This window comes from Girardinichthys multiradiatus, chromosome 12 (genome assembly GCF_021462225.1).
Source record: "Girardinichthys multiradiatus isolate DD_20200921_A chromosome 12, DD_fGirMul_XY1, whole genome shotgun sequence".
In the NCBI taxonomy this organism is placed as follows: Eukaryota; Metazoa; Chordata; class Actinopteri; order Cyprinodontiformes; family Goodeidae; genus Girardinichthys; species Girardinichthys multiradiatus.
Genome location: NC_061805.1, coordinates 38,654,434 through 38,668,461, shown reverse-complemented (window position 1 = coordinate 38,668,461; position 14,028 = coordinate 38,654,434). Strand labels below are relative to the sequence as shown.

Below are 14,028 nucleotides of genomic sequence, written 5' to 3'. Positions count from 1 at the left end.
GAAGCACCCAAATTGACTCATAGTATCTCTGGAGGAGCTACAAAGACGATTCCTTGAATTATTCGAGTATCTCGATTATTACAATTCCTTGAGGCAAATGATTCGGCTCAAGGCTTTGTGAAGTTCTGTTTGACTTTTCAGCATGGTTATTTGTGCTGCACAACACTCACTTTTATGAGATGGTAACATGATAAATGACCGTCTGATTTAAAAAATGGCAATGCATCAAATTTGTATTTAAATTATGTGTACTACTTTCATTTTCATTGTTCCTTCTTTAGTTAAGTGATCAGTATTTTTTTTTTAATTTCATAATTTTATCTAATTAGGTGCTGCACTGAGCCACAGTTGATGGCACTGTTGACTTCAGCTTTCAAAAAACATGACTGTTACATCAATTAGACCCTTAGGTATGAGTGTGCATGCAAGGTTGTTTGTCCTGTGTGTCTCTGTGCTGCCCTATGATGGACTGGTCCATGGTGTATCTTTCCTCTTGTCAAATGACCACTGGAGATAGGTACCAGCTCCCATGTGACCCTGCAAGAATAAGTATGTCTAGACAATGGATGGGTCTAATTAGAATCCCAATTATCTTGTTATCATTTTGTGTGCGCCTTGTCATGCAAATATTTGGACACCCTTGTAGTTTTCTTTGTGTGGTGAAAGTGAGAAGACAACTGCCAGCAATATTCATTTGTTTTCATTCAAATGTTTCCTTTTTAAACATGAGAAAAAAGGGTCAAACCTAGTAAATTATTTGTCTGTTTTTGCTATGGCCTGTCCAGAGTCATCATTAGAAGTCACATGATGCAACCTTAAAAATGTAAAAAGAAAAATCTGATTTTTCAAGCCCTAACTCTCAGTGGCAGCAGTCTCTATGCAGATGCCTTGCAGTCTGTAAAGTAAATAATTGAAGATTACAAAGCAGTGAAAGATATAAAAAGACAGCAAAGCATTTTCATGGAGCTGCTCTCTCAGTATGTAACATGATAATGAAAAGACGGATAAGAGGAATAGTTGAGGTCAAACTGAGGTCCTAAAATTGACAAAATAGTTTAGATAACTGTTCATAGTCAGAAAGAATCATCAAAATCGAATCAGACTGTTGAGCTGACAGTGGACTGATCAGAACAGTAAGTGGTGGACGGCAGCCCTGCTTTGCAGAAATACCTGCACAAATAGGATCTTTTCTTAATTGATAAACAACAGACAGCCTCACAGCAGTATTCAAGCAGAACGATTTGCCAAAGAACACCTAATACATAAATGTAATTTATTTCTAAAGTTTGGTGCAGTCAAGTCATTGAATGCCACAACTAAAATAAGTACAATAAAAACAAATGGCATGGTTTGTGGGATAAAACTTGCTATTGTCATCAGGAATGAGGTTGGATTTATCATAGTTGGACTTTAGTAGCAGTTCATGATGGCTGGCACATGTCACTGACTAAAGAGATTTGATTCAATTAATACTAATAGATTCTGCAAGCACTACTACAAGCACACTACAAAGCACAACGTGGATCCAGGTTAAAGTTAAGCCACAGTGTAATTAAAATTGCATTTAAAATCTTATTAGTACAGGAGAGGATTTATCAAACACAAAAGTCAAGATAACTTTATTAATAGCATATACATTAGGCCTCAACAATGGGGAATAAAAATTTCCGAGCACCATTATAAAATCAAAAAATGAACCAGTATTCCATCGTATAATTGTTAATATCAATTGTTAGTATTAATTGGAATGTATGTACCTGACTGTTGTGAAGTGCCTTGAGACAACATGTGTTGTGAATTGGCACTATATAAATAAAATTGAATTGAATTGAATAATGTTTTTCTTTTTAGTCAGTCACAGCTACAGTTAAGCCTAAAACTACTCATACCCTTGGAAATTTTGATGTAAAATTATTTTAATGCAATAAAAAGGCTTGTTTTTGGTAGAAAATAAACAGGCATTTGTAAAAAGATTATAAAATGGTGTATAAAAGAGCATTAATTTAGGAAAAATAGAGTTTAGCTATTTTATTTACATTTGATCCAAATATTGCATGTTGCAACTTCATTAATCTCATAATCTTTAACTTTTTCCACATATTCTTAAATCAGTACTTTGGCTGGGCCACAATTACATATTAATATTACTTCCAGTAATAAGAAAAATGTTGGTAAAGTTAAAAGATTTCTTTAAATCCTAAATCTTCCTTTTTTAATTATTCTGGTCTTAACTGTAGCTGTAGAATAGACATGTATGCAGTTGCATACAGCTGAGGCTAAAGCTATTGGAAATGATTTATAATCATAAACTGTGTATAGTATAGCAGGAAATCTTTACAGTTTTGCTTTCAATGTATTTCATGTCTTTAATATAACTTTTCTTTAACTGTTTTTGCTTCTGTAAAGCCATTCGAATTACCTTGTGTATGAATGGTACTATGAAGCACTGTTGCCTTGCAGCAAGATGATCGTGGGTTTGACTCCCAGCCGGAGGTCTTTCTGCATGGAGTTTGCATGTTCTCCCTGTGCATCCGTGGGTCCTCTCCAGGTACTCCGGCTTCCTCCCACAATCCAAAAACTTGACTGTTAGGTTAATTGGTGTCGCTAAATTTCCCTTAGGTGTGAATGGGTGTGTGCATGGTTGTTTGTCCTGTATGTCTCTGTGTTGCTCTGCGATGGACTGGCGACCTGTCCAGATGGTACCCCGCCTCTTGCTTGTAGACTGCTTGGGATAGGCACCAGCTCCCCTGTGACCCAGTATGGAAGAAGTGGGTGTAGAAAATAAATGGATGGATGGATGGATGGATGGATGGATGGATGGAACTATACAAATAAAGTGGCCTTGCATACCCCTCAACCAAATAGTTACCCAATAACTTTCCTTTACCTAAGGTAATACCATTTTGGACTGTGGGAGGAAGCCATGCCAGCTCCACGTAGAAAGGCTGGGTGTTGAATCAAGAACCTTCTAGCTGCAAGGCAACAGTGCTACCAACTCCGCCACCATGCAGCCCCTAAGCAATACCAGTGGATTAAAACCAGCAAAAATAACAAACGGATAAATGCGTACAACTCTAAAATGATGCAACACAACAGTTGATAATGCTACCACACCTCTATAAAACATCACAGAAACGTAAAAATCTGTGTTGATTGATAATATGGGAAATTTTGAAATGATTATATATGTTGGTAAACACTGGAAAAGTTTCTCTTCCTCAAGCTGATTCCTAATCATAATAAATACAATCATGCTGTTGTTTCCTACACCAGGTGCCAATGCTTCAGCCCCAGACCAGCTGAGTTTGGCTCTTGCATGGAACAGAGTGGACATCGCACGAAGTCAGATCTTCATCTATGGACAGCAGTGGCCTGTAAGAAGCAATAAATACATAAATATTTTTGTAGTTATACTAAATGCTTCCAAATGATGTTCACTCATTGCTACTAACGTTTTTAGGTCACTAGTGTACATTATTTAAGTTAAAACCTTACCTTTATTATTCTTAATAATCTCAGGTTACATCATACAAAAAAAGATGACTGTGTCTTACATAAAGGCTAAAAAGAAAACAAGCCACCATATTCAGTTCTCATCTCACGGCAGATGTATTTTATGTATTTTCCACTCTTTGTGTAGGTTGGCTCCCTTGAACAGGCGATGCTGGATGCCTTAGTTTTGGACAGAGTGGACTTTGTCAAGCTTTTGATTGAAAATGGAGTCAGCATGCACCGTTTTCTCACGCTTTCCAGACTGGAGGAGCTGTACAACACGGTATGATAATGAGAACCAGTTAAGTGGTATCACCACAGCTTTTTCTTATTTTTCTTACAAGTTCATACCATATCATATTTTCCTCTATTTTCCAACAGCGACATGGACCATCAAACACACTTTACCACCTTGTGAGAGATGTCAAAAAGGTATGCCTATCACTGCTATTTTAGTAGCTTTGTAGCTGCTCAGGCTCACTTGATGCTAATAATGTACACTGGACATGATTGACTACAGAGATTCAGCTGCTTTTTTGTGGTGTGCACATGTTGTATATGTCTATGTTTGTGTGTGAATACATTTGGTAGATCTAGCTGCTGATACCAGCAAATAGAGACCAGCTTTTCTCTTTCAGCTGGTTTTGCGCACTGCATTGGCTGTATAGAGCTTTGCACGTTTTTCAACCCTCATGACTCATAATTTTTCCTTTTTCCAAGCCACACACACCACTGCAAAGAAGACGACTTTTTTTCTCACTGACATTAAATCAGAGTAAATATTCCCTGTTTTAGGACAGTTGGAATTGCAGAAATTATTTTTGACAGAATAATGAGAGAGATTGTTTTTTATTTCTTTAAAGTTAGAGGTTTACATACATTAAGAGCATGTCCTCAAACAATTTGGAAAGGTCTTGAGGATTTTTTTTCATTACTTTGTATGCTTCGGATCAGCTAACTGTGGGCACACCTGGGGTTTTTGAGGCAATACCTCAGACACATCAGGCAAGATATCAGGAAGAAAACTGTGGACCTTCACAAGTGTTGTTCATACCTGTGTACAATTTCTAGATGCCTGAAAGTGCAATATACAGCTGTTCAAGCAGTTATAAACATGTATAACAGCGAATAACTTTGGTAATCCTCTTTGACCTGAAACAGCAAACGTGTAGTCTGATTTAATGTCACAGTGCAAAAACAATGGTTATGTATCTACAGCTTAGGCCTAAGTGTATCGCTGATCAAGAGTAGACAGAAGACACTGTTTTTTGTTTTCTTATTACAAGAGTTTAGATCAATCCAATACAAATTAAATCCTTATTTTAAATGAATAGCTAATTCCTTGAGTTAGATTTTGCACAGCTTCTTGAAAGAAACATACTTCTTTGTGTTTTTATTTAGTTTTTTGCAATGAAACAAAAAAGGAAGGTTTTATTTCACATATAAAAACTTTCTGGACAAAATAATAAAATAATAATCATTTTGTTGCACATTTCAAGAAACCTACTGGTGATAAAACATAGCAACTAGTTTTAAATTCTGCATCTCTTTGTATGCCAATCTGGAGACAACCCTCTCTTAAGAGATGATGTAAAGGTCAGCAACACTATCATCAGTATTGAGCGATTTTCAGCATATATTGTGCTTTGAGTTGATGAAGTCTTAAACATACATGTGATCTGATGTTTTTGTCGAAAAAAAGACCCCACATTACTCATACAGTTCTGTTTCACCATCATGCAGGCCTTAAGTGCATGGCATAATTTTCCTATTCTATTTCTGCAAAGGTCTGTGTAACTTCACACGTGTAGCTGGATGTTTCTGTTTCTGTGTCACTGTGATTGAAGTATGCTCCTAATTAGATTTAACTGGTACCCTCGGATGGGGTCTCTGGGTCGTCCCCATTGTCTTTTTTCCTCATGAATAAAATTACAGAAAATTTATACTGGGGCAAGACAACAACTGACAAAGACAAGGGAAACCAAACCAATCAGAAGACAGACCAATAACAAACACATGAACCAAGTTTAAAATCCCCAATTTCCTTGGTTAGCATTCTTTTTTGGTTAGGGCTTCCAGGAGGTGTCCCGCTAGTGATTCTTGGAAAAAAATTTACATGTATGAGTTTATTCTCTTCTAAATAAATATCCTCAAATTAAAGGTGGAACATTTTTAAATTTTCTATGTTAGATGAGACTACTAGGCCTTTTATACAGCCTTACCGGTGGCCATAAAATGTGCTAATAAATGTGTAGGGAGTAGAGACCGAATTACTTGTGCACAGTGCTGTAGGAAGAAGGGTGGTAAGTTAAAATGTTTTGATTTGTGAGATTGTTTTTATAGTTGACCTCTGAAAACATGGTAGTAAATTTAAACAATATTTGTGAAATTAATTAGATCATTTGTGATGAGTAAAAATACCTGCAAAGAAAAAAAAGTAATAGAGAGAGGAACGAGATTTAAATATACTTGAGTAAACCATGGTATCTTTATTTAAAATCTGTTCTAACCTTATTTACATTTGGAAAAGAACTCTAAAACTATCTCGGTAACCTGTCTGAGTGTAGGGTTAGAAATGTATTTGCTGACTATAAATTGGTACACTATGTACCAAAAATAAACTACTAAAATGGTGTGGACTTCAGAAGCCTATTACTTAATGCAGGGCTGACCACATCAGCGAAGTCAGGCTTGTTGCTGGAAACTATAAAACCTTTAAATGGTCCATGGTAAACATTGGCAGCTGCTAAAGCTGAAGTCAGTTCAGTCTACAGTCTGAGAAATAATTGCAAATGTGACCAGGTTTAGTGACTTGTCTCAACCTGTCAATAGCCTATGTTGTCTAAAAGCAGCAGTTTGCCAGTTTTACTGCTCAGGGCGGCATCTCGTCAGGGATCGCTTTCACAAATACTCGTGCAAAAGAAAAGGTAGCTGTCATTTGTGCTCAAAACAAGTTATCAGTCGCCTCTTGCCTATTGTTTTTTAAGTGGATGCGTGCTTGCTTTGTACTGGCACCCCAGTTCTGCTGAGATAGTCTCAGGTGTCGGAGGTGTCAGCTGGGGGTGGTACTACAACCACCACTTCCAACTAAAATCATACCCTCTGGCAAGATGTCTAGAGTTGTCATAAAACGTTAAGAAGTATGTCACAGCGTCCTGTTGTGTTCAAATAATTATTTGGTATTAGAGAATCTGCTAATCCGCTCAAAGAGCTACAAGAAACGTTTGGTTTCAGAGACACATTTGTTAAAAGACAGATAAGATTAACTGTTTTTCCGAGAAAGTCTGCAGAAGCAACACTTTAATTAGTCTTTTTACTTCACATCTTTTGGGCATTACCATTGAACGAGTAACAGGTTAAGGTGAGAGGATTTCTTGGATCTTTCAGTCCATTGCTGAAGCAGAGGGGTAGAGGTGGATTTAAATATGTCAAACAACTGGTGTGTCCCAAAGGAGCGGTGGAGGCCAGGAGAATAACTGCAGGGTCTAAGGTTGACATTGATGACATGTTGAGGAGCAGTGAATGTTGACATAATTCACATAAAGGACTCCTGTTTCAATATTGACTCTCCCCTCCAGCTTTAATAGCTGCCTGTAGCTCCATTCTCCTACTGCAGCTCTCTTCCAGGCTAATGAGTCGATTCCAATGCCCTTTTCTTTCCAACAACACAATAGTTAACCTCATTGAAGATCTCATTATTGTTCTGAATAAAATTATGACAATTCATTCAGGTCTCTATATTTATTGTGATTATTCTCAGGTGTTGTACAAATAGCTTCAGATGTTTTCCATATCTTTTGTGCCTCAGTCATGTGATGTTTTGAGAGTCACATTCTACAAATCTTGATATTGACATTGAACCAAATAACACCAAAAATGTAGACAAAAAGAGGCAAAGTCTTGTTAAGATTCCGACATTTTTGAAAGACTGGAAGAGAGATCCTGCCTGAGCTTCTGTGTCCCTCATTTCCGCTGCTCTTGCTTATCGTGCGGTTTACTTACTGACATTGTGTGTTCTTTCCAAGCGAGAATATCCAGGGTTCAGTTGGATCTACTTCAAGGTGAATCTGATGATCACGTTTTCCTTTGTAGCCACAAACAATTTGTCATGGATTTTGTGTTTGTGTGTATGACTGTGGTTCATTTCTGTTCTCTTGTTTCCCTACCCATGTTAATCATTTGGTGTTGGTTGTTAACATGCTGTGGTTTATAGGGAAATCTGCCACCGGACTACCGCATCAGCCTCATTGATATCGGACTGGTCATTGAATACCTCATGGGTGGGGCATATCGATGCAACTATACCAGGAAGAGGTTCAGAACACTGTACCATAACCTCTTTGGGCCCAAAAGGGTAAGCAGTTGATTCTTACCTTGATTAGCATCCTACTATTTAATCACCTTCAGCACTAGTGTCATTAATGGAAGTGTACCATATCAGTTTGATTAGCTTTTTGATCAAATTTCCCTGCAAGTGTAACATGAATGAAATTATATTTTACTATCAAATACAAATCATAGTGAGTTTTCTGAGGGGTAAGTTTAACATTGCTGATCCAAGTAGTTTATTAACATGTGCAAGTACATTTTAAATATTACATTTGTCTGTAGATTGAAATTTGCAGCAAAATAAATTTAAAAATAACATTTAAATTCTACTAAATTTAAAGATTGCTTACCATTACCATTCATATTAATACCATACACCTTTGAATAAACAAGTCCAAGTTAAATATGCCATTCAAGAAGGAAATAACACTAATGATATGCTGTCACAAACATTGGTGTTATTTTCACCTAATGAATGAAATAAGGTTGTAGACAAACTAAATGATACAGTATTTGCTTGGCAGGTGAATCATTCATCTATAGTGATGTCTCTTCAGTAAGTACCATTAAGATTCAGAGAAAACAAGCACTCTATTACTGCCCTCACAGAAACATATTCTCTGCACTCAAGCTCACATTTAAGGCTTGTGTGTTTTATGTCACACACATGCTGCATGTTACATGGTGTACTGTTGCTCATTCTGCTTCAACAATTTAATTATTACCACAGGTGTAGTTCAAGCAGGATTTTGCACAGGTGTGTCTAAAGCTGTTTATCGCGTGATGGTGGACTCAAATGCTGATGTGTTTCAGTATGTGTTCTCGTGTGTATTTAATTGAGTTTTCTGATAAATTGAAAGCAAACACACAACAGATAATGCTCTGCAGTGTGCTGGAGAAGGCTGAGCAAATACAGGTTATTCTGTAAGATCAAGATTACAAGATAATAAGATTAAGCATTTACTGTTGGGACCCAGATGACATGAGCTTCAGTCACAGAGCATAACAGACAGCTGCTTTTGTAAAAATAAGGTGACATCTGCATCACAAATAGATGTAAAAGACATCGGTAAACACAGTCAGGCATTAGAAATTTGATTATGCACATTTGACAACATCGGGGTTGGTCTGTTTGCTAGTATGGAAAAAAACAAGTAACTTTAATGTACATGCAAATGTGAGATGTATTCATCTCTGTCAGATGCTTGACATTGCGACAGTTTTGTAAGACATAAACTGCTCATTACATAGATGATTGCACACTGGAAAGGAGTTCAGGAGTGTAAACAGCATATGCACTGCTCCATAGAGACAGGAGCGATACCATCAGACAGCTGAGTGAGCACATTTACATTAAGAAAGCTGCACAGGTCTAAACCCCTGTCCTCCTGTGAGTGGGACACAGTTGTTCTGTCACTCCATCTGCTATCATGGTCTCAGCATGCTTGTCCCTGTGGAGGGAAACACCATTGTGAATCAGTACTGTACATACTGTATTTGATATGAGCAGTTATTATATAAGGAACACTTCCAGTGGGATATAAATGCTCCAGTAAGTCAATTCCCTACATAGGTTAAAAATAATGTGAATATTGGGCTATGCCCCTCAGCCACTTCAATGGTGGTGAGCAAGTGTTAACCCAGCTGAAGGTTTGTGGGTCATTTTGGAACTACAGTCACATTATAGTTACAAACTTCAACTGATTTTATTTGGATTTTATGTGATAGACCAACAGAAAGAAACACATACTTGTATGATTTTCATAATTTTCTACAATAAAAAGTTTAAATAGTGTAGCATTCAGTTTTATTCAACAGCACTTAGTCAAGTGTTAGTCAACCCCTTTTGATACAATTACAAAATGTCACTACCAGCTTTTGCACATTAAGATACTAAAAATGTTACTTATTTTCCTTTGCAAAACAGCTCAAGGTCAATCAGACTGCATTTAGAGTGTAAAAGTGCCCAATTGTTTTTAGGTCTACACTTGAATATGTTTGATTCTGCCAATGCACTTTGATTGTATGCTAAGGGTTGTTGGCTTGTTGTTTGGTCAACCTCCACCCAGCCTCAAGTCTTTAACACATTTTTTTTTTCCAGGATTAACCTGTAGTTATCTCCATACATTATTCTGTCAACTATGATCGACTTTTCTGTCCCTGCTGAAGAAACAATCCCCATAGCATGATACTAACACTGCCATGTGCCATGGTTTGAATGGTGTGTTTAGTGCATTGTCGAAGTTCAAAATAGGATTCTGCATACTGACTGGCTTTCTTCTTCCCACTCTTGTATAGTTGTGCTGGCAAAAGATTCTCCCATCTTAGCTGGTTATCTCTGCAGCTCCTCCAGAGTTCCTATGGGCCTCTTGGCTGCTTCTGTGAACATTGCTCTCTTTACCCAACCATAGTTTGCGCCTATATCTAGATGGATATTGTTTACTGATAATGTGAATTCTAATGCCAATTGGTTTGACTGGGTTTTTATTTGGAGCTATTATAGTAATGGGGCTGAGTGCCAATGGACACTACACTTTTAATATACATATTTGTGAATATAAAAAAAAAAAATATTTTTCCTTAACTTCATAAATATGTGCTACTTTGCTCTGGTCCAAAAAAAAAAAAAACACAGCACAGTTTGTGGTTTAATGTAAGAAAATGTGAAAAAGTTCACTGAGTATAAATATTTTGCAAGGCGCTGTAGATTTTGTTTTTTAATTAATTACCATGATACATTATTATTATTTTTTTAAATCTAAAGTCTTAATATTAGCATTGCCAAGTCATATTGTTACCCCAGCTACTACATTATGCTACAAGATGGAGTCTGATTATAATGCACTAAAAATACATTTGGCAGGTTTTAATCTGTTTGTGCTTTTGTTACTATTGTAGCCCAAAGCACTGAAGCTGCTGGGAATGGAGGTGAGTATTGATCCATTAAGGCTGTAATTCAGTAATTCCTTTACTGTTCCTCTCATGCAGTCCTCACATCCTCCCACTAGTAAAATACTTTAAATGTATAGCGGTAATTCAGCCTCGTCAACAAAATAGTTAAATAGTTCACTTTGTGTTCAGTGCTTCAAATGCTTTCAAAGTAAAATCTTGGTTAAAATACATTTAATGGAAGTGAGATGTTAGTCAATGATAGTCTTAGCTACACATATCCATCAAGTCTGCTTTTGTGTACATCCAGATTCCTAAGGTTTTCTGACAAATGTGTTTTGATATAAGATAAGGTAGAAAGAAAAGGCAATAGTTTCATCCGTTGCAGTAGCTCTTCTCAAGATCTGACTAAAAAGGTCCTGGGTTTAAGTCCCGGCCTGGGGTCTCTCTACATGGAACCTGCATGTTGTCCCAGTGCATGTGTGGGTACTGTCTGTATACGCCAGCTTCCTCCCACAGTCCCAAAATATGACATACACTTTCTCACATACTGGGTCTCTTTATTTTCATGACTATTTAAATTGTAGATCCTCACCAAAGGCAAGAAAACTGTAAATGAACACACATGAAATTATGTAGTAAATAAAAGTGAAATAACTCTAAACATTTTTAGATTTTAGATTTTTCAAAATAGCTCACCCTTTGCTTTGAATACAGCTTTGCACCCTTAGCATTCTCTCCATGAGCTTCATGAGGTGGTCACCTGAAATGGTTTTCCAAAGAGTCTTGAAAGAACTTCTCAGATGTTCATTAAGAGATGGCCAAAGGTTAATATTTCATCACAGCAAAGGAATCTAAGGATATAAATCTAAAATATAAAACATGCTGAAAGTTATTTTTAAATTTTTTGTTTGCTACATAATTGCATGTGCTCATTCACTGTTTTGATGCCTTCAGTGAGAATCTACATACAATGTAAGTAGTCATAAACATAAAGAAAAGCATTAAATGAGAGAGACATTGACCGGCAGTGTATACAGACACAAAATCCATCTATCCATCCATCTGTCCAAAATATTCACCTATTGTACAGAAAATAGAGGTTTAAAATGCTGGAAAATAATTACCTACAATTTATTTGTTTCCACCCCCCACTCAATGTTATTGATTTCTATCAGGATGACATGCCAATCCGCAGAGGCCGACAGAAGACAACACGTAAGCGTGAGGAAGAGGTGGACATTAATTTGGATGACCCTGAGATAAACCACTTTCCCTTCCCCTTCCACGAGCTCATGGTGTGGGCTGTGCTTATGAAGCGGCAGAAAATGGCGCTGTTCTTTTGGCAGCATGGCGAGGAAGCTATGGCCAAGGCTCTGGTGGCATGCAAACTATGCAAGGCTATGGCACATGAAGCATCTGAGAATGACATGGTGGATGACATCTCCCAGGAACTCAACCATAACTCCAGGTGGGTGACATGCATTTTCACACCTATTTGCAAGTTTTTCCCAAGCAAACTGTATGCTACAGTAATTTAACTGTGAATTAAAAAACGGGGAAAAGCCAGTCGCCAGAAGCCCTTCCCTACAAACCCTGGAATTTAAAAGTATCTTTAGTAATGTCTCAGTAATAGACACCACACCATATGTCCCCTCCATGACAGCCTAGTTTTTTATTACCTTGAAGGTCATTTAGATCAATCAACACAATACAACGGGCACCGTACAGTAATTCCAAAAAAGACTACAGGGTTAAATCCAAGTCCTGCGTCAAACCCGTCCTTACCCCTGGGCTGATTGAATCCAACAGGGTTGGGTTGTGGATCTTACCCAGCATACTGGGAATCAAATTTTATGGCCAGGTGACTGGGTCATAACATCTCCAGAACTGCAGCTCTGGTGGGTGTTTCTGGTGTGCAGTAGTCAGTATGTACCAAAGGTTGTCCAAAGACAAAACAGTGGTAAACTGCCAACTAATTCAAAATGGTGGTCTGTGAAGAATCATGAGCCTCCACCTGTTTTCTCGTCCAACCCAACAAACTGCATCCCATTTTTTGACCAGGTTTTGATTAAAGCTACCCAATGTCTGTGTAACTGAATAAACCCTGCAATGGGGTTAAAAATAACAATGGAGATTTTTACAATATTTCAAATATATCACTGAACTCAAAGTGATCGAGGTTGGAGTCTAGGAAAGAATTCCTGCCACCACCACACTGACAAAGACGAATGTACCCATACTGACATTACCTCTGCTGCACACTGGCCTGTTTCAAATTACTTCAGGTTCCTATTGCATGCAAGTAACACATATACATGGCTCATGTTATTTAAAGACGGCAAGTTATGACAATGCTGGCTATGGAAAACATTATAAATAACAGAAAAATGAAAACTTGCACACAAAATTCAGCCTCACATAAGCTAATTCAACTTACTACGCACAGTTTCTAATAATCGCATTAGTGCTGGCATAATTTTTTTTCTTTTTCCACAGAAAAAAGAAAAAAACCTCAACTTACTACAACTTACTTCCTGCAAGCTTAGTTAACTACACACATTTTTATCTCTTATGTGTTCTTTACATATCTTGTTGTGTTTCTGAAGGTTTTTATGCCTGTGTGTGTTTGTGTAGACTCAGGGGATGATTTTCTTATAATGCATGTGGATATGTGCCATCTCATTTCTGTAAGGCTCCCTCGCTTCTCAAGATGTTTTATACAACCTGTGTAAAGAACGTTGCAATATTTGCCTGTTATGTAAGAGCACATCATGGAAGTTGTTTAGAAAGCATTTCAAAGAAGGAAACCCCTCATCTGTTCATATAATGTAGCTTAACTGTGTTACAGCATGTGCAGCGCATCTGTGACATTTGGAGTAATTGGCAAATCCCCAGAGTCCCACCAGTGAGAGTGTTTGAGAATGTGAACACCTTGTTGCTTGTGTAAATAAGCAGAAATATTAAAACATAGTTGTTATGTTTTTATAATGTTTGCTTTTGTTTTGATTGATTGATTTAAATCTCCACTGACCTATATTAAAGCCACTTCCTCATCTCACAACAAATAATTCCAATTCAACTCAACTCAAAGCTTTATTTAAACAGCACATTCAAAACAACCAAGCTTAGATTAATGTCTGTACAGAACTATAGCTGTATGCAAAAATGTTAACAGTATTGTGCAAAATAGCAAGCTTTAAAACTGACCATAAAATGTATATATTATATATATAACATACTGCATAACAAAATACTATGTAATAAAGCACAATAGTGAACAATTTAACTTGATTTAAAAGCCAAGGAGAGGAAGTC

The 14,028-nt window shown here is 37.2% G+C and overlaps 1 protein-coding gene across 4 annotated transcripts in view; it reads left to right on the top strand.

Annotated features, from left to right (window-relative positions):
- Positions 1–14,028, top strand: part of trpm3 (transient receptor potential cation channel, subfamily M, member 3) — a 178,445-nt gene that overhangs the window by 127,820 nt on the left and 36,597 nt on the right. For all 4 annotated transcript variants that reach the window (XM_047381346.1, XM_047381345.1, XM_047381349.1 and 1 more), the window contains exons 10-15: positions 3,274–3,374; positions 3,641–3,775; positions 3,874–3,924; positions 7,706–7,846; positions 10,720–10,749; positions 11,889–12,181. In XM_047381346.1, the coding sequence (XP_047237302.1) occupies positions 3,274–3,374; positions 3,641–3,775; positions 3,874–3,924; positions 7,706–7,846; positions 10,720–10,749; positions 11,889–12,181 (751 nt within the window). The remainder of the gene's footprint in view (positions 1–3,273; positions 3,375–3,640; positions 3,776–3,873; positions 3,925–7,705; positions 7,847–10,719; positions 10,750–11,888; positions 12,182–14,028) is intronic.